Source organism: Amia ocellicauda, chromosome 12 (genome assembly GCF_036373705.1).
Source record: "Amia ocellicauda isolate fAmiCal2 chromosome 12, fAmiCal2.hap1, whole genome shotgun sequence".
Lineage (NCBI taxonomy): Eukaryota > Metazoa > Chordata > Actinopteri > Amiiformes > Amiidae > Amia > Amia ocellicauda.
Genome location: NC_089861.1, coordinates 15,329,764 through 15,351,392, shown reverse-complemented (window position 1 = coordinate 15,351,392; position 21,629 = coordinate 15,329,764). Strand labels below are relative to the sequence as shown.

Genomic DNA, 21,629 nt, shown 5'->3' with positions numbered 1-21,629 from the left:
TAAGTAGTTGCTACTCTGCCACCCCAGAAGGCGAAAGCCTCAGTGTGATTTATTTTAACAGGTCAGTCAATGCAAGCTGGCAATCTGTTTGCTTGTATTACATAAGGTATTATTTTATGTTCACTTTCATCTGTGTCATGTGACAGGCCAAACACAGGTTGTCTCCTTAAATCCTATGTAAACCAAAGGAGCTTTTAATTTAATCAACACATAGGTCTTTGAAATGGTGGGAAGAAATCTAATATAAAACAATAAACTGCCTCTAACATTGTAAATATCCTAGAGACATGTACAAGCACCAATGTTAAAAAAATGCAACTCACAACCCCAAAAGAAAGTCCAAAAGAAAACTTCATATAGTTTTTGTTGATTTATCATATTGTTTAAATGACAAGATGTTAATAATAATTGTCTATCAGTCTGCTTTTGGGAAATGAAGAAGAAGAAAAAGAGAACACTACACTACATTAAGAAATCCTCATTTTCTGCCACATCAAAAGGATTCAGCTCCTATTTCATGTGGACAAAACCACATAATACATCGTGCCTTGTTGTTTCTATTCCTCAGCCCAAGTCTTCTGGAGTCCTTCCAAAGAGCCCTGCTGTATTTAATAAGTCAAGTCAAGATCTGGGCACACCTCCCAGAGCTGGTGTTTTTCTTGACTTCCTTCAAACAGGGGGTTGAATGTTGAAGGGATGAAAAAATGCAAATAAATAAACAAGGCTCTTGCTTACCTAGTACAGCAGTGAAATGTCACAGACTGCCTCATGAGTGGTGACAGGACAGTGTGACAGGATGACTCGTAAGCTCCTTAGTGTGGAATCCTTTAATATAAAAGGCACCACCCTGCCTGATCTGATCTCTGTCAACTAAATACAATTACATTTTGCTGAAGATTTTCTTGTCCTAAATAGTGACAATTACAGTGAATAAAGTGGTTTTGTACTTCTATCGAGTTCTAATTTTTCACTTTGGCACATAAAAACTATAAATTACCATTCATTTTAAAATTACTGTAAGCACCACTTAATATCTTATATCTGTTAAAACTATTCTATTGTCCTCAGTGGTGAACCGCATCACCAATTAATGTTGATGAAACATTGAAGTGGTTTATAATGTCACAGAGAAGTGTGACTCCATGCAGTCATATATACATTATACATTATATTTTAAACAACCTGATTCACTAAGTAAGCAAACTAGAGAATACATAGGTTTTATTTCAAAATAGGCAGTTTATGGGATATTTGATGTGAAGAATATTCACAAAAGGATAAGTATAAGAGAAATAACATTCACATTATTCACTAGTGGAGATAAAGGAACAAAACACTCAAACACATGTGCTTGTGCCGTTTCCTACAGAGAACTGTATGGTGATGCACAGACAAATCTTTTCTAAATTATTTCAGTAACTACAGTAAAAACAGGCACCATGTTAAATGTGCTTAAAATAACAGTAATTTTCTAAATCTACATGAGGAATATTCAGCAACTGTTCTTTCTGTTAATCTAGTCTGGCCTTCAATGAATGTTCAAGCACTCCAGTCACCTAATCTTTGAATACTTGCTCTTCCTAAGAGTTTTTTCCTTGAGTCTTAGTGACTTTTAACTTGCCTATTTAACTTTTTGGGTATGTGCAATTTTATTTTGCAATATGTAGTTGTAATAATAATACAATTTGTATCACCATCATACTTGAGGTATAGCTTGCACATTCCAACTTATACAAATAGGCATAGTTGATTTCTAAGATTTCTAATGCACTGAACCATGGTAGATTGAGAAGGTAATGCAGTTAATTGTGTCGAGTGTCTAAATATTGCAATTAAAACAAACCAGTAATGCACAATATTTCTCCTGGTGAAAAGTAGTAATATAAGTATTACTAGTAATACAAAAATCTCATCAGACTTTAAACCTCTGGACTCTTGGCCTGCAATTCAGTATAATCTTGGCAGTTGTTTTTCATTTTTTGAGCATTTCAGCACTTTATATAATCTCACTACTCACAGTTACACTTCATGTAAACAGTGAATGATTGGACCTTTCACCGTAACTTTCAAGTTGAAGGCTACAAAAATGGTATATTCAGAAGAGGTTTATTATATTGAAATATACACGTTTTACTGAATTCTGGTGCACAAACCAGAGTGGGTTTCCCCTTTTACAGCTCATGAGAGATCTTTGGATATTCCTGCTCTCCTCCTGGTCTCTTCTGCATTACTCCAAGGTGCTGATTGAGTTCAGGATGTTTTTCCACAGAAGCCAGGTTCCCCCAGAGTGCTCCATTGCCAAACACCACACTGTACTCCATTCTCAGACACTTGGTCAAGCATTGTAGCAATTAAATTCTCAGCAGTCAATCACCTTAATGCTGTATACAATCTACATTTCATGTATTGTATATATATATATTATATGGGTGTGTTAATGTTAACACATCTTCTGGTATTTTCGTGCATAATTACACACCTATTTTACAATCTCCACTTTAAAATAGTCAAATTACTGCCCCCCCATTTCCCCAGTTAATCATTTTTCATTTTAGGAGGGATGAGACAAAGCATGACGATAAACATGCTTTCAGCGCTACCCATGTTTTTGTGTGTTGCAATCCCAGAATGACTATAGTCCATCTATTACATCAATCGGATACAGATGGAACTCTTAACATCCTGATTCTGCAGGTTCCTGAGAAGAGTTGCTAGTATGCTGGGAACCAAGTTTTCCACAGCTGGCTCCTACCCACCTTCCCCTGGAGGCACTCAGCCAGTTGTACAATGCCTCCTGGGAACTCCCGGCCAAAGCTGACAATGGCATAGGCTGGATTAGAGACTAGCTTGCCCAGCCTATAGAACACAGCCTGCACACTAGTAGTGTGCCTGAACCCAATTCACCACTCGGGAGACCCTTTCAAAATAAATATTTCTGGTGTTCTCCAATGACCCTATTCAGTAAAAATGTGTTCAGCTACTGTCACCAGGGCAAACATTACTGCATTTGCGATGCAGCTCAGAAGAATATTATTTCTATTATGTCTCGGGCATGAGCTGGATGAAGTATGGTTAATACTAATGAGGATTCAACCTTCCCTTTTAATGCACCTGCACATCTGCACTAGTGAACAAAGTATTTTTTAAGCAAAAAGTAAATAAATTCCAATGAAAAATATAAGTATCCTTCATTGGAAAGTCATCCTTCATTGTACCCCTAAATCTAGGCCTGGCAATAAAACTGGCAGAAAATAACATTATACAGGGCACAGTATAAATGTAGGCATATATACACTCACCTAAAGGATTATTAGGAACACTATACTAATACTGTGTTTGATCCCCTTTCGCCTTCAGAACTGCCTTAATTCTACGTGGCATTGATTCAACAAGGTGCTGAAAGCATTCTTTAGAAATGTTGGCCCATATTGATAGGATAGCATCTTGCAGTTGATGGAGATTTGTGGGATGCACATCCAGGGCACGAAGCTCCCGTTCCACCACATCCCAAAGATGCTCTATTGGGTTGAGATCTGGTGACTGTGGGGGCCAGTTTAGTACAGTGAACTCATTGTCATGTTCAAGAAACCAATTTGAAATGATTGGACCTTTGTGACATGGTGCATTATCCTGCTGGAAGTAGCCATCAGAGGATGGGTACATGGTGGTCATAAAGGGATGGACATGGTCAGAAACAATGCTCAGGTAGGCCGTGGCATTTAAACGATGCCCAATTGGCACTAAGGGGCCTAAAGTGTGCCAAGAAAACATCCCCCACACCATTACACCACCACCACCAGCCTGCACAGTGGTAACAAGGCATGATGGATCCATGTTCTCATTCTGTTTACGCCAAATTCTGACTCTACCATCTGAATGTCTCAACAGAAATCGAGACTCATCAGACCAGGCAACATTTTTCCAGTCTTCAACTGTCCAATTTTGGTGAGCTTGTGCAAATTGTAGCCTCTTTTTCCCAATGCATTTAGGGGTGTGGTCCTGGTCAAGACAATCTCCTGAACTCCAAACTGAATGTCTGAATGGGAAAGAAAGGTGTTTTAAGCAATTTTGAGCGTGGCATGGTTGTTGGTGCCAGACGGGCCGGTCTGAGTATTTCACAATCTGCTCAGTTACTGGGATTTTCACGCACAACCATTTCTAGGGTTTACAAAGAATGGTGTGAAAAGGGAAAAACATCCAGTATGCGGCAGTCCTGTGGGCGAAAATGCCTTGTTGATGCTAGAGGTCAGAGGAGAATGGGCCGACTGATTCAAGCAGATAGAAGAGCAACTTTGACTGAAATAACCACTCGTTACAACCGAGGTATGCAGCAAAGCATTTGTGAAGCCACAACACGTACAACCTTGAGGCGGATGGGCTACAACAGCAGAAGACCCCACCGGGTTACCACTCATCTCCACTACAAATAGGAAAAAGAGGCTACAATTTGCACAAGCTCACCAAAATTGGACAGTTGAAGACTGGAAAAATGTTGCCTGGTCTGATGAGTCTCGATTTCTGTTGAGACATTCAGATGGTAGAGTCAGAATTTGGCGTAAACAGAATGAGAACATGGATCCATCATGCCTTGTTACCACTGTGCAGGCTGGTGGTGGTGGTGTAATGGTGTGGGGGATGTTTTCTTGGCACACTTTAGGCCCCTTAGTGCCAACTGGGCATCGTTTAAATGCCACGGCCTACCTGAGCATTGTTTCTGACCATGTCCATCCCTTTATGACCACCATGTACCCATCCTCTGATGGCTACTTCCAGCAGGATAATGCACCATGTCACAAAGGTCCAATCATTTCAAATTGGTTTCTTGAACATGACAATGAGTTCACTGTACTAAACTGGCCCCCACAGTCACCAGATCTCAACCCAATAGAGCATCTTTGGGATGTGGTGGAACGGGAGCTTCGTGCCCTGGATGTGCATCCCACAAATCTCCATCAACTGCAAGATGCTATCCTATCAATATGGGCCAACATTTCTAAAGAATGCTTTCAGCACCTTGTTGAATCAATGCCACGTAGAATTAAGGCAGTTCTGAAGGCGAAAGGGGGTCAAACACAGTATTAGTATGGTGTTCCTAATAATCCTTTAGGTGAGTGTACATCAGAGGTATGTGATTTATACCTCATGGTGTTGACCAGCAGTGTCAGTAGCCTCCGCCTCAGTGGAGTTACTCATCTACTTTCCAAACAGCCTCTTAAGGCCAGGAACAACCAGTGCGTTGATTCTCTTCTAATTTGACAAATGGTAGATTATGGGTTATGATATAAAATATTAAAAACATATCTTTGTTAATGTCTGTTATTTGTGCCCCCCTGACACAGCTCACCAGAATTATAAAAAAAGATCCTCCAACGGTGTTGCTGCTACAAGAGGAATATTTTTTAAATACATACCTAATTCTGTTCATCCAGGGGCCGGCAATGTTACAGAATAGTGTAAATAGTTAAAATTGTGAACAATTTTACTGTTCTTTGTACTGAACAAATGTTCTTCATTGCAAAGTGTGTAAAAAAAATCCTTTACCTATAATCATAATTTGTAATGTGTGTGTTTAAACATAGATCTGTGCATTTTTTATTTGTGTGTGCATGCTTGTGTATATTTTTGTATGCATGTGTAGTACTATTTTGAACAGGACCATCTCCTGGTGATAACAAATTTCCTGGCCAATCTGGGATTATATACTTTATATATAGGCTATATAGGGAGATTGTTTCTGATGGTAGATGGGTCCTGTAAACCGGAAATATATTAATATATAGCCTATATAGGGATCAGCTTCCTAATATGAAGGTGACATTGGGTACAAAATGCATAGGCAACTACGAAAAACAGGTGATTGTTGGTATTATTTATTATTATTATTAAAAATAGTTAATCTCTCCCATAATGTACAACATGATAGTGGTGACATCACTCAGGATTTGAACTGCCATTGGTCGAGAGCCCATGAGTCTCTCAAGCAGCGCTTCAAATATTGCTCTGGAAGAAATCTAGACGCGACGCCACATGAATTGAAGCAATGCGCCGTGCTGGTGTGTCTGGGTCCATAGACATCCATTATATTCAAAATTGATGCTAGGTGAAGCAGTGCTATGCTGGGCTTAAGACTACTATGCTGCAAATTATTATAACTGACTGGCTAAGGCTTACAGTATAGTCTACAGTATGATGGAGTGAGCCAGTGGCATAAAATGTGCCATATGTTATTATTAAAACATTGACCTAAAGTTAAGGACAGAATCATGTGGATAATATCATAAACACAAATTCTCATTCCAAATGGTTCCAAAAGTCTTAGTTTCAGTATAAGTTCACATTACTTTAGTTTCCAAGCAACATTTGTTCTATTTCCATGACTAATGACTGGATATGATAATATTTTCATTAGTGTGATTACTAGGAGTGTCAGGCAAATGACAATCTTTTGGTGTTAGTTCAAATGTTCTACAGTATGGTCTGCTAAATACTTTTTAAATTATACATAAATTGAGTTAATGTACAACTAGTATATATATTTTTTGCAGATAATTCAGACAATTCTTAAGATTATGAAATAACTGCATCCTGCTTGACATAATAAGGTCTCTAATCCATTTGGGGGGGGGGTTGTTTCGGAGGTAGAACATCATGGTCTGTTACATTGAAATGTGTCTTTTAAAAGTTCTTCAGTAGGTGATTTTAATTATGGAATGGCAATGTGCAAAAATGATATTCTGTTGCCTTTCTTTAAGATGGTCTCTCTGTATTCCAGAGCAATATGCTACCAACTGAAAGAATTGTTTCAAATATTCATAAGAATGATTGTAAATCTTTCTAGTGCATCTAAGATACAGCTTAAGTTTGTTTGCTATGTATTTCCAAGTGATACTACAAAAAACAGGTTTTAATGGCTCCTTTTGTGTTCCCATGACTTGATCAAATATATGTTCTTATGTTCTTATATTTGGACTTAATGATTGGCATTAGAATATTTTGAATAATGAGCAGCAGGTCTATAAATCAATTTCCAACTTAAGTAACAGTTTTAAAAGAGAGTTTATTTAAGTTATTTGACAGAAGTGAAGGCCTATTGTTAATATTTCCCTTTCATGTTAGCACAATCAAATTTATATGAACAGCCTGCACTTTCAGATGATAACAATAATGGCCAACAGTGGCGCCATGGTGGTTTCTGGTTTTCATCTCATCTGTGTTCTAATTGTCTTAATTGAATTAATTGGTTGACCATTTGGCTTTGTTTTTACTAGGTCTTTAATTATTGAAGAATTAAAAAGAACTAGGATCCTTGGATCTCCAGGACTAGAACTGTCAACCAATCACAGTCGTAGGTTTATGTGTAGGGGGGGATGGGGGGGACATGTCCCCCCCATTTTGAGATAACATTTAATAGTCCCCCCAATTCTGAAACCAAAGCTATGTCACTGCAACCAATGCTATATTATTAGAACTGCCTACTATTGACATTACCTGCCTTGAAAATTGTCATTAGCAATGTTAATCCATGTCAGTTTCTCAGTTAAATCACAGACATCTGATGACTAATCATGCATATATTAAAGATTGCTTTTGATTAAAATGTCATTCTGCAATCAGATGAAACATAGAAAACCACTTGTTAGAGTAATTTATTAGTTCAGAGTGAAAAAAGACTGGTTAAGAAAGAATACATTATGTAAGTTAAGCTGTTTTTAAGAATACAAAAACTAAACTAATGAGCTTTATTCTCCAGAGTGTCTTTTCCTCTTGAAGAATTACATAACAGCACACAAAGTGACTAGTTCATGACTTTGCATTACCTGATTACAGTTTAAATAGTGTAATTCTAATGGAAAACTGGTTAATACATGCATGATTCATCAGATCTCTTTGATTTAACTGAAAACTGACAGGGATTAACAATCCTAATTACATATTTAAAGGCAGGTAGTGACATTGTAAATTATTAAAGATAATAGCACAGCTGTAGATGCCTATGCTTGATTCATGAGATATTATTTATTAAAATGCATCTTCATCAATTAAAGGTATTTTTCCACAGTGTGTGTATATTGGTTTTGGGTTGTCACAGTTTGAAAATCCAGTATGATAAGAATGAGTTACAATGGCTAATCCTGCAGCAAATATTACAAATAATTCAAAAACATGTGCATTTAAGTTGTTACTATTATTTGAATATGTAAAATAACAACATAAGAAAGTTTACAAACGAGAGGAGGCCTTTCGACCCATCGTGCTTGTTTTGTGTCCATTAATAACTAAGTGATCCAAGGATACTATCCAGTCTGTTTTAAAATGTTCCCAAATTGTCAGCTTCAACCACATCGCTGGGGAGTTTGTTCCAGATTGTGATGACTCTCTGTGTGAAGAAGTGTCTCCTGTTTTCCGTTTTGAATGCCTTGAAGCCCAATTTCCATTTGTGTCCCCGGGTGTGTGTGTCTCTGCTGATATGGAAAAGCTCCTCTGGTTTGATGTGGTCGATGCCTTTCATGATTTTGAAGACTTTAATCAACTCCCCACGTAGTCTCCTCTGTTCCAGGGTGAAAAGGTTCAGTTCCCTCAGTCTCTCAGTAGGACATTCCCTTCAGACCTGGAATAAGTCTGGTTGCTCTCCTCTGAACTGCCTCTAGAGCAGCGATATCTTTCTTGAATTGTGGAGCCCAGAACTGTCCACAGTATCCAGATGAGCTCTAACAAGTACATTGTACAGTCTTAACATTAATGCCCTTGTTCTCAATTCTACACTTCTGACAATATACCCTAGCATTGTGTTTGCCTTTTTTATTGCTTCCCCACATTGTTTGGATGGAGAAAGTGAGGAGTCCACATAGACTCCTAGGTCTTTCTCATGCGTTACTTCATCTACATCTGTACCTCCCATAGTGTAATTATAGTGGACATTTTTGTTACCTGCATGTAATACCTTGCACTTGTCTACGTTGAATTTCATCTTCCATCTTCAACTGAATATTATCTAAGTCCCTCTGAATAGCCTGTGCTGCCGAGATTGTATCTGCTGAGCCACCTATTTTAGTATCATCTGCAAATTTGACAAGTTTGCTAACTATCCCAGAGTCCAGATCATTAATATAGATTAGAAAAAGCAAAGGCCCTAGTACTGATCCCTGTGGAACTCCACTAACAACCTCACTCCAGTTAGAAGTGACTCCTCTAATCGACACCCTCTGTTTCCTATACATCAACCAGTTCATAATCCATCTACTTACATTACCCTGAATGCCTACAGCTTCCAATTTGAGGATCAGTCTTTGGTGTGGAACCTTATCAAATGCTTTTGAAAATCTAAGTATATCATATCATATGCTTTCACGTGATCTATAGCTGCAGTTGCATGTTCAAAAAAATATTATATTATTCAAAAAGTATTAAGACATGATCTGCCTCGTCTAAACCCATGTTGACGATCTCCAAGAATATGGTTTTCATTAAGATGCTCCTCTATTTTCTGTCTAGTCATTTTTTCCAACATTTTACAAGTAATGCAGGTGAGACTGATTGGTCTGTAATTTCCTGGCTCAGTTTTGTCCCCTTTCTTGTGCATTGGTATAACATTAGCAGGTTTTCCAATTATTTGGTACATCTCCTGTTCTAAGTGTCATTTGGAATATTTTACTTAGCGGCCTATAAATAATTTCCTGTACTGTTGTAAATATACCATCTGGCCCAGGTGATTTGTTTGTTTTTAATTCTGCTAGTCCCTTTAGTACCTCTTCCTCATTTATCCTGATCTCTCTTAGTGTTTGACTGGACTGGTTGTTAACCTGTGGCATGTTATCCATTTTTTCGTTTGTAAAAACCTCTTCGAAATACTCATTTAGAACATTTGCTACATCTTGATCATTTTCTAAGATACTACCATTTTTGCCCTTTATCTGTCTCACTTCTATCACTATCACTGTTAGTAAATGAAATTACACACCTCTATTGTAAGGAAAATGTTTATTATAATAATACTTAATATAGTTAGTTATAATTTTACACAGCCATTCTTGCTCCATTGTTACTACCTGGAGAAAAGTTCACATCCAAAGTCCAGGGATCAGGGGCACCATTGGTCTTGTTTGCATTTCACTGTCTTCATTGAAGCCTTAACCAGAGACTGGGTTGAATGCTTTGTTCATTATGTTGTTAAGCTTCATGAAATGATCACTCAAAGTATGTTCTTGATCGCATAAATCAACAACCAACTACTTATATTGTTGTGCCAAATCTTCCTAGTCAAAAGGGGTTCACCCTACTCATGAGAACAATGGTCATTTAAATTATATTTCTTCTAGTACTCAAACACTCCCAATTTAATATAGAGTAAACTTTTTTCCCTTGGATGAAGTTTGAACTGACCTGACTGAGTCATTCCTGTTCCGACCTTGCTTGTGTTCGAAGTGTTGATCTGTGAAAGACTTAATTTCCTATGTCCATTCCATTGAGCTACCCAGATAAATTATGAATTGAGTTTTACTGAGCTTTAGTTCCACTATAAAGTGTTCACTACGGCTTTTAAAATAGGATATCTGATTTATTTTCAAGCAAAGTAATAGCACATTGGACTATATTAATTATTCAATAATATTTGACAAATTAAATGACTAAATTAACATTATTCATATAATTTATTTCTGCCCTATGTTTCTATATAAATACAGTACTACCTTCCTTGTATTTTATTGAACTTTTAAGATAGGACTGTAAATGTTTGCAAAACCAAATGCGATGCTCTGGAATTTGTCAGTTTTCCCTAATAAGATTAGAGGCATTATTTGTTTTATTTTTCACTTGTGAAATTAATACTTTGATCTATGCACTGGATTCACTGCTATGTAAATCAGTTATGCTCATCTTCAGTACAGTTCACTGGATAATGAAGTGCTAAATAATAGTGTGTATTGTTATAATTGATTTCTGTATGTAATTTATTTGTATTCCAAATACTATATTTAAAACATATTCCATAGTGAAACATACTGCTTGCTTGCTGTTGAGAGAGTAAAAGAAAATGTATACCTTAAACTTGGTTTTAATAAGTCATGCTGTTCAGTGCAATCCTATGTATGTTTAAAGCTAAACAAAAGTCTGTGCACATTGACACATATTTTTAATACTTACGGTATTTACAGCTTCCTATGACTGTAGTATAAGTACCTAGATAGTTACTCATTGACATTGTTTAAAGATTACTGTGTATCCTTTTTTGGGTCTAGTGTGTTGCCATGGAAACTCCTTAGGGTACTTAAATAAGATTTGTTCTTTGCCACAGCTACATAACTCTGGTTGATTTTAGTGCAGAGTTTTTCTATTTCCTTCTTACTTTCCAGCATTGATTTAAACCGTGTATATATCCATGTATGAATATAATCCTATAATTCATATAATTATACATTTGGATTTTAGTATTTTATATGTATGTTTTCTAAAGTTGAACTGATATTTTTAAGAGAATTTTATGACCCTGGAGTAAAGTACACTGAAATTTTGGGAAAGTTACATATCCCAATCATGTATGCAAAGTGAAGGCCTTCCTTGGGAGTCTATGTATGTTTGTCATGTGTTAAATCTGAACTTGATTACTGTGGTGAGGAAAAGAAGATTATTGTATTCTGGGCAGCCGTGGATCGTCTATATGGGCAGGTGGGGCAGAGCCCCACCAAATTATTCAGCCACTTGAAAACATAGAACTCTATATAAACTTAATAAATCCTAAAATTGTTAACTCGTAAATGTGTTCATCATTAGGCTATTTTAAGTCGTAAAGTGGGATTGGTATGTTTAAATTTAGCACATGGCTTCGGTTGACAGGGTGACTATATTAATGATTGCACTAAGCGGGGCAGCTGGTCTCTGAGCCCTCCCGAGCTCAACAGCGCCCCACATTTTTCCAATGTAAATCTGTGGTGAAAAATGGAAATGCAGCGCACTCTAATAGAGAGCCATATGAGACTGCCCCGCCTGTTTTTACGTTACATGAACAAAGTTCCGGACAATGCTATATCATTCCGCGTCAGCAAAGGGTATGTGAGTCTGTGTCTGAGAGATGTTTCTCCACCCTTAAACGAATTAAAACATTTCTGAGAAACACTATGTCCCAGGAACGGCTTAATGCATTGGCGATGCTTTCAATTGAAAAGCGTTTAACGCATGAGATCCCCGAGTTCAACAAAGCAATCTTCGAAAAATGTGCTAATATTAAGGAACGGCGGGCCAAATTTTTATACAAAAAATAAAACACTATCATATAAGTGAAAGCATAAATCAATTAGTTTAAACATGCTCTTGTAAAAAACCTGTAAATAAATATGTAAGTAAATAAATAAATGTCTACATTCCAGAAGGGAAACAATTGCAAAAGAACAATCAATAAAAATTTAATAAAAAAGTAAAATAAAAAAAGATAGATAAAAAATAGCCTGCAAATAGTTTGTTTGTGTTTGTTTTGTTAAATAGCCCAGTTCCCCATGCGCTAATGGTTAAGCTACTTGATAATTGTTCTGAGAATTGGCATTGTTTTCTTCTCCTGATTTTTTTCCCCCTCGTAACCATTTAAATCAATATTCAAACACAATAAATACTACATTAATGTGTGCATTCTATGATAACATTCTATGTATGTATGTCGAGCCTGCTAATAAACATTAGAGCGTCACCTGCAGGCTGAATTATGCAAGGACACTAGATCTCTGCCCAAAGTGTTCTGCATCTGTTCAGTCATTTGTCAGTCAATCATAGGTTAATCATATAGCCTATGATACGATCCAGAATCTGCCCCACCTAAATTTATGGTCAGGAGTGACAGTTTATCTACCGTACAACCATGTAAAGTAATGCACTCACTGATGGTTTGAATGCTAACTTGTAAAGTTTAATTCTAATTTGACGCCTTTATATATATATATATATATATATATATATATATATATAACCAAATCATATTTAAGTATAATTAGTGCATCCGCTCTAGGTAAAACAAAAAATAAGAAATAACAAAAACATAGTAATAACAATAACATATTGTCACAAAGTAGAAAGTTCGGGGGCTCATGTGTGCTACAATATGTCACCAGTGTAGAACAGTTAAGCTACAGTTCTGGGGTGCTCCTGGTGGTTAGCTTAACAAGACTCTCCAATCTCCAAATCTATCTTGCCTAGCAGAAGCAAATGTATAAACTTTGGAATAGTTGGTCCTCCTAGAAATCCAAAATAAAATGTAGTACTATAAAACTCAGATATATCATTTTTTTCTTTCATTGAAGCATTCTTTTTTCTGGTTTAGTTAATTTATAGCAGTACATTAACTCTGCAACCATAAAGTAAATACAGTACACAGATCTACTCTGTGTTTCGTTCTGCTGGTTGTCAGTTCTTCTTCGATAAATCCTTGTGCAGCCGTTGAGGTGTTGAAGAACTGTACTCTACCCTTATATTGTACTCTCAATCCCACTGGGAAGAGCATAGCATATTCAATTCTGTACATCTGCAAACTCACATTGTTTATTTTGCATTAAAATATATAAATCCCGTGATCTCCAGCTCTTAGTTCACCCTTCTTTCTTGCACTTTGTAGATCAGCCAGCTTATCCCTGTAGTTGTGAAAGCATATAAGCATAGTTTTCACCATCACAAGGGCGCTTCATGAGCGAGAGATGGGCGCTGTCTAATTTCAGCCATCCATTTTTTGCCTTAATACCCAGTAGCTCTGGTAGCCACCGTTCTAAGACAGCAACCAGTTTATTATTATTATTATTATTTTTTATTTATTTCTTGGCAGACGCCCTTATCCAGGGCGACTTACAACATAAGTGCAAAGCAATGTGCAAAAATACAGTTAAGTTATTACCCTCGAAATCGTCCTGCAAGCCAGTAATCCTTATCTTGCATCTTCTGTCCCTGTTCACTTGGTCTTCCATTTTGTCCATCGTAGTTTACAAGTCCCTCTAGAGACGTTTAACCCTTTGTTTTATATTTGTTGACTTTGGTATCTAATATCCGCCATCCAGCTTGCAGGAACCTGTTCTCAAACAACTAATTTGTCTAATTTGTTGTGAATTGAGGCTTCCAGTTTATCAGCCACCTCCAGCCTTATACGAGCCGCTACAGAGTCTGTGTTTGCTGCAGTCACCATTTTTGCTCTCTATTCTTGCAGCTGTTTCTCGGACATTGATTTAGTCATGTTTTTTGGTGGAAGAACCCACAAATTTGTAGCTGAATTTGACCATTAATCAGTGAGGGACATGCCAAAGATAGAATATAATCAGTCCAATGGAAACACTGGAAAACAGACAAATACATAGAAGATGTTAGGAGCTCATTTTTTTGCTTCTACCACTAGCTCTGCATCATGTGACCCCCGTGCCCCATATTCTAAGAAAAAAAATATATATTCCTATAGAAAGAAAAGTGGGGTATTACTTTTTGGGAGACCAGTTGTGGGTAAAGGCAACTATGAAAGAACTAGTAATAGAGATTGGAAGAGACATGGGTCTATAACATTATTTATAAATGCCAATCTCACAATGGTGTAGCTCGACTTTCGTCCAGGGGGTAAAGAAAATTTAATATTTATATTTATCCATATTCATATTCATTATTTTCCAATCAGCGGTGGCAGTCATCAGACCTCCCACTCCTGCCTCTTCCAACATGTGCCAGTGCTAACAATGTATATAAATATAATCACTGTGAAGCTCAGGTCTGTAGTTTGCTGCAAGTAGTTTGGTAAATGGTTTTATTTATTTAGTGGTGGGAGCTCTGGACTCTGAAACAGACAGTTGTGGGTTCAATCCCAAGTGGGGGACACTGCTGTTGTACCCTTGAGCATGGCACTGTACCTAGATTTCTCCAGTAAAATCACAGCTGTATCAATGGGTAATTGTACGTAAAAACTAAATAATGTCCTATATTTTAACAGTTGCAAGCTATCCTTGATAAGGGCATCTGCTAAGAACTGTATGGGAATAATAATGTCTGTGCAGTCTCTGGTGGTGTCCCTTTGCAGTTTCCACCCATTGTTTTAACATAACAATTGATGTCATTGACTCGCAGTGGCTTTCTCGCTGCCTGACCATTTTTAAAGTAATATTTTACATTTAATCCAGCCAGAAGTGGCACTGCAATATTCAGAGCTGTGACTCTCCTGCAACTTTTATTTAATAGGGCCCCCGGTGTTTCTATGCGATTCATTTAGAAACTTCACCGAAAACCATTATAGCACCTCCCCATCAGCCATTACAGTGCCTGCCTGCCTGCCTGCCTGTTACAACACATCCCCATCATTACAGCGCAATCTCATTAAGACCCAACAACTGTATTAACTATCTATCATGGAACACCAAATGCACAACATTTGTATACAGCTAGGAAACTCACTACTGATGGCAGAGCAAGTACAGTAAAGAAGTAAGTTATTATTCTTACACTGCATACAAAACATAACCCTCATGTTTAGCAGCTGTATGTACTACCACACTGAACCCAGTTCCAACATCTGTATCAACATATATCGACTGGGAGTGTAAGTTCCAAATATACAATTAAAAATAATTGGAGACATAAAACTAAAAAATCATATACATTAAATGTATAATTTATGTGTATGTAAAAAAAAGGGTTTTCTTTCCCAGTCAACTGACTTCAATATGACACCATACTTTAGCTGGGATTTGAAGAGACCTTCCTTTTCCCTCTAAATCATCTAGCAAATAACAAATAAAGCCCAGAGGGAATAAATGTGTTCTTTCTGCAATTATATGTAGTAAGTCAGCCTAATTGAATTAAATGTTGCTCAGGTTAGGAAACAAAAAGAAAACGAAGCTCTGTATGACATGTTTAAGTATCTGCAGCCAAAACCATTTCTTCTACATGAAAACAATATCCCTGCACGATTGGCCCATTTTCCATGTAGTGCTGCCTTAAATGCCATCCTCTTTAATGAGGAATATATAGGTCAGAATGAGGGGAACAAAGAGCATGAATGTGTCAGGGTTTTAGCACATTTCTCCTTAGCAGGTTCCTGCAACAAACCCTGCTCTGCCACATCACAAGTTCAGTATGTTCCTCTTCACCTATGAATACACTCTTGTAACAAATTATTGCATCCAGCCTTACATAAGAACATGAGAAGAATCAAGACACAGAACTGACACTCTGGCACATTACAGCTCTGTTGTGCTTCTACAAGATAAGGAATGAGAAATACATTTAATTGGACCGGGACTGACAAGAAAACTCCTCAATGAATGCCTAGAAAAGCTTTGGAGTACAACAGTGTTTGTAAGAGTTTTGAATCACACTACACTACCATTCAAAACTTTGGGGTCACTTAGAAATGTCCTTGTTTTCCATGAAAACATACATGAAATGAGTTTGAATAGGAAATATAGCAAAATGAATAGGACATATAGTCATTTATAAGGTTAGAAATAATGATTTTTAATTGAAATAATAATTGTGTCCTTCAAACTTTGCTTTTGTCAAAGAATCCTCCATTTGCAGCAATTACAGCCTTACAGACCTTTGTCATTCTAGTTGTGAGTTTGTTGAGGTAATCTGAAGAGATTTCACCCCATGCTTCCTGAAGCACCTGCCACAAGTTGGATTGGCTTGATGGGCACTTCTTACGTACCATACGGTCAAGCTGCTCCCACAACAGCTCAATAGGGTTGAGATCTGGTGACTGTGCTGGCCACTCCATTATAGACAGAATACCAGCTGACTGTTCTTCCCTAAATAGTTCTTGCATAGTTTGGAGCTGTGCTTTGGGTCATTGTACTGTTGTAGGAGGAAATTGGCTCCAATCAAGCGCTGTCCACAGGTCATGGCATGACGTTGCAAAATGGAATGATAGCCTTCCTTCTTCAAGATCCCTTTTACCCTGTACAAATCTCCCACTTTACCACCACCAAAGCACCCCCAGACCATCACTTTGCCTCCATCATGCTTGACAGATGGCATCAAGCACTCCTCCAGTATCTTTTCATTTGGTCTGCGTCTCACAAATGTTCATCTTTGTGATCTGAACACCTCAAACTTGGATTCGTCTGTCCATAACTCTTTTTTCCAATCTTCCTCTGACCAGTGTCTGTGTTCTTTTGCCCATCTTAAGCTTTTCTTTTTATTGGCCAGTCTGAGATATGGCTTTTTCTTTGCAACTCTGCCTAGAAGGCCAGCATCCCGGAGTCACCTCTTCACTCTTGACGTTGAGACTGGTGTTTTGTGGGTACTACACTTTAATGAAGCTGCCAGTTGAGGACCTGTGAGGCGTGTGTTGCCCCGTTTCCACTGGCGGATGCGTCTGTGTTTTGTGGACAGTTAACTTATCTGGTGCCAGACGTGTCCCTAAGCGTCCGTCACGCCCACTAAGGAAATATCTCTGCTTCTGAAAGTGAAGATGTGCGCTTGACTTTTGACAGACAGGGAAGAGATCAGATACATTGTGTCGGAAGATATAATCTCAAGTGCCGTGTGCGATCACTAAGAAATTTACAGTTTTATTAGCAGCATGGAGTGAAATCCACGTACAGAAACAATTACTACTTACAGTTAATATCCGAGTGTATTAAAAACTTGGATTTCACAGGACCGGTGCAGTGCCGTGACTAGTTAAAAATAAACTGAAGGACAATGATCGGATCGTAGCAGCCGATGTTATTAATATTTTATGAACAGCTGGCTGGTGTTTCAGGCTGTGTTGTGTGAATGTGTGCAGGACAATCCACAGAGACAAGCAGTATGAAGGCGAACACGATTCAGTTAATGTGTGCCCATTTACAAGTAAAATTAATGAATAAATAAATACAGCAGATGTGGGTTTCTGTTTCTAAAACATTAAGGACTGGTTTAATAAATGCATTCAAAAGTCCATAAACACCATGACTGAAATGTGCCCACGTCAGTTAAATTATAACCTGCTATATTGTAGCTGGATGATTAATCGTGAAACGTGTGTATTTTCAACTGTAACTTGCCCAGGTTAAGGATGTCTGCTAAGTAAATTATAAATAAAAGGCAAGGCAGATCATGTCTTACTAATTTATTCAAATTTTTTGAACATGCAACTGCAGCTGTAGATCATGTGAAAGCATATGATATGATATACTTAGATTTTCAAAAGCTTTTGATAAGGTTCCACAACAAAGACTGATCCACAAATTGGAAGCTGTAGGCATTCAGGGCAATGTAAGTAGATGGATTATGAACTGGTTGTTGTCTAGGAAACAGAGGGTGTCGATTAGAGGAGTTGCTTCTAACTGGAGTGAGGCTGTTAGTGGAGTTCCACAGGGATCAGTACTAGGGCCATCACAAGGGCTGAAATTACTAGGCTTAGCCGATACAATCTCGGCAGCACAGGCTATTCAAAGGGACTTAGATGATATTCAGGTGTGGGCCAACACCTGGCAAATGAAATTCAGTGTGGACAAGTGCAAGGTATTACATGCAGGTAACAAAAATGTAAATTACACTATGGGAGGAATAGAACTAGATGAAGTATCGCATGAGAAAGACCTAGGAGTCTATGTGGACCAAACAATGTGGGGAAGCAATAAGAAAGGCAAGCACAATGTTAGGGTATATTGTCAAAAGTGTAGAATTGAGAACAAGGGCAGTAATGTCCAGACTGTACAATGCACTAGTTAGAGCTCATCTGGGTACTGTGTACAGTTCTGGGCTCCACACTTCAAGAAAGATATCGCTGCTCTAGAGGCAGTTCAGAGGAGAGCAACCAGACTTATTCCAGGTCTGAAGGGAATGTCCTACTGAGAGACTGAGGGAACTGAACCTTTTCACCCTGGAACGGAGGAGACTACATGGGGACTTGATCCAAGTCTTCTAAATCATGAAGGGCATTGACCACATCAAACCAGAGGAGCTTTTCCAGATCAGCAGGGACACACACTCCCGGGGACACAAATGGAAATTGGGCTTCAAGGCATTCAAGACAGAAAACAGGAGACACTTCTTCACACAGAGAGTCGTCACAATCTGGAACAAACTCCCCAGCAATGTGGTAGATGCTGAAAGTTTGGGAACATTTAAAAATAGACTGGATAGTATCCTTGGATCACTCAGTTATTAATGGCCTCCTCTCGTTTGTAAACTTTCTTATGTTCTTATGTTCTAAGAGGGACGGACTTCACAACGGCCTGGTTTTACAAAAAAAGCTCTGGGACGCATCCTGTACGGCATGGCATGGCACGGCACGGACGCTTAAGCCAGTGGAACCAAGGCATGTTTCTCAAACTAGACACTCTAATGTATTTGTCCTCTTGCCCAGTTGTGCACCGGGGCCTCTCACTCCTCTTTCTATTCTGGTTAGAGTCAGTTTGCGCTGTTCTGTGAAGGGAGTAGTACACAGCGTTGTACGAGATCTTCAGTTTCTTGGCAATTTCTCGCATGGAATAGCCTTCATTTCTCAGAACAAGAATAGACTGATGAGTTTCAGAAGAAAGTTATTTGTTTCTGGCCATTTTGAGCCTGTAATTGAACCCACAATCGCTGATGCTCCAGATACTAGTCTAAAGAAGGCCAGTTGTATTGCTGCTTTAATCAGCACAACAGTTTTCAGCCGTGCTAACATAATTGAAAAAGGGTTTTCTAATGATCAGTTAAAAATGATAAACTTGGATTAGCAAACACAATGTACCATTGGAACACTTATTCCATTATAAATCAGCCGTTTCCAGCTACAATTGTCATTGACAATATTAACAATGTCTACACTGTATTTCTGATCAATTTCATGTTATTTTAATGGAAAAATGCTTTTCTTTCGAAGTGACCCCAAACTTTAAGTCTCCCAGCATTTTCAGTTTAACTTTTATTCTTGCACTCACAACACCCATAAGGAACCATATAAGCTATATAAACCATATAAAACCCACCATATCAAAATCATATAAACATATCAACCATTATGTTGCAGCAAATACTCTGCCCCCAAACATAGACTTATTGTCTAATTACCCTATGAGCCCATGCCAGTTTAATTTTATCCACCTGTGTCATTTACACGTGTAATATTTGGGATTTTTTAAAACAACATCTTGTTCCCCAAGTACTGTTAATTGTAGTTATTGTGATATGTTCTATATACATTTGTGTAAACAATTTTTAAATGGGTTTCAACATTTGTCTTCTTTCTGTTAAGCTTGCTATATTCTGAAGATACAAGGAACCTCTAATATAAAGTTGATTTTGCATGCATAACAGGTTTATTAGTTGCGATTTTATAGAGACTGTTGCATGTTGCTATTTGAGAATTATAGGTTAGTATTTCATGTGCAATTGAATGAGTTATAGATGTTAGTGATCAAAATTAACAGTTAAATGCGTTTGTCATAATATAAACATCAAGACATCTGTAATTGTTATGGATTTGAGAACACAGGATTGTATAGGCTATGGTCTTCTCAGATTAAGAGGTATCTATTTTAAACACAGGGACATGTTTATAAAGCTGGCAGACATTTGTGTTCATTGGTGTTTACAAATGTGTAATTATGCACGTTAACTGATCATTTTAGATGTGTGTACACACAGCATGCATATAAAAATGAAAACACATTTTTTTCCTAATTATTTAAAGTAAAAATATTTGATGCTTTAGATAACTGCTTACACTAGACTCTAGTCTATTTGTCTACGAACCTTAGTCACAGCAATCTTAAGCCCTTAGTCACTTTTTGAAAGTCAACCCCTTTAAGTATATAATTTGAATTCTCAGTAGATTATGTTCCAGGTGTTCCATGTGGTTTTATTTATGTGCTGTCTTTCACACAAGTGAAAATAGCTTTTCCTTTCACTTTTTTAGCCTTTTGTCACTTTAAAGGGTTTGATTATTATTATTATTTTTTATTGCAGTTCCCAAAGAAGGCCTGAAAAACCAAGCAGCATTTGAGGAAATGAGAGTGAACTACATAAAAGAACTCCGTAGATCAGTAGGGAAGGCCACAAACAACTCTGGACAGACGTGGCAGAGGTTCTACCAGCTCACCAAACTACTGGATGCCACGCATGATGTAAGTAATGGGAGTATATTTGTTAATTACCATAATGTTACCTGGTGAGTACTTATTTTTCAAAAGTAAACAATATATTTTTATAGAATTTTGAATTGCACTCAATGAGTTTTAATAGATTAATATTCTCTATTCTTTGTAATTATTATTATAATTATTATTATTATTATTATTATTATTATTATTATTATTATTATGAACTGTTTTCTAAAACTGTCTAAACAGCTGTTGTGGCACATGTATTGTTGTTTTCCTTTGTTATTTTTACCTATTGTGTGCATGCATTAGAAAACAAACCTCTGGAAGCTCATGCAAATTACAAGGTGCTTTTATTGCCATAAAAAACTGGTGGCGTCACCAACACTTAAAATAAAGATTCATTATAATTGTGTCTACATTTGTTGTTGTATATTTTTTTATATAGTTCAGCAACTTTAAATCTTTATGCTGTACAGTGTGCGTATTCTGTAATTATTCTGGCATCAGTACATACTTTTGATGCAGTGAGAATCTGAAAATTGTGGAGGTCTAAGTCTAGATTTGATTGTGAATTGTATTTCTCTCATTAGACACACTATTAAACTC

At 37.4% G+C, this 21,629-nt stretch overlaps 1 protein-coding gene across 1 annotated transcript in view; it reads left to right on the top strand.

Moving 5' to 3' along the window:
• Positions 1 to 21,629, top strand: part of nr3c2 (nuclear receptor subfamily 3, group C, member 2) — a 160,106-nt gene that overhangs the window by 127,184 nt on the left and 11,293 nt on the right. Inside the window, exon 8 of the mRNA XM_066718452.1 lies at positions 20,887 to 21,044. Within this exon, the coding sequence (XP_066574549.1) occupies positions 20,887 to 21,044 (158 nt within the window). The remainder of the gene's footprint in view (positions 1 to 20,886; positions 21,045 to 21,629) is intronic.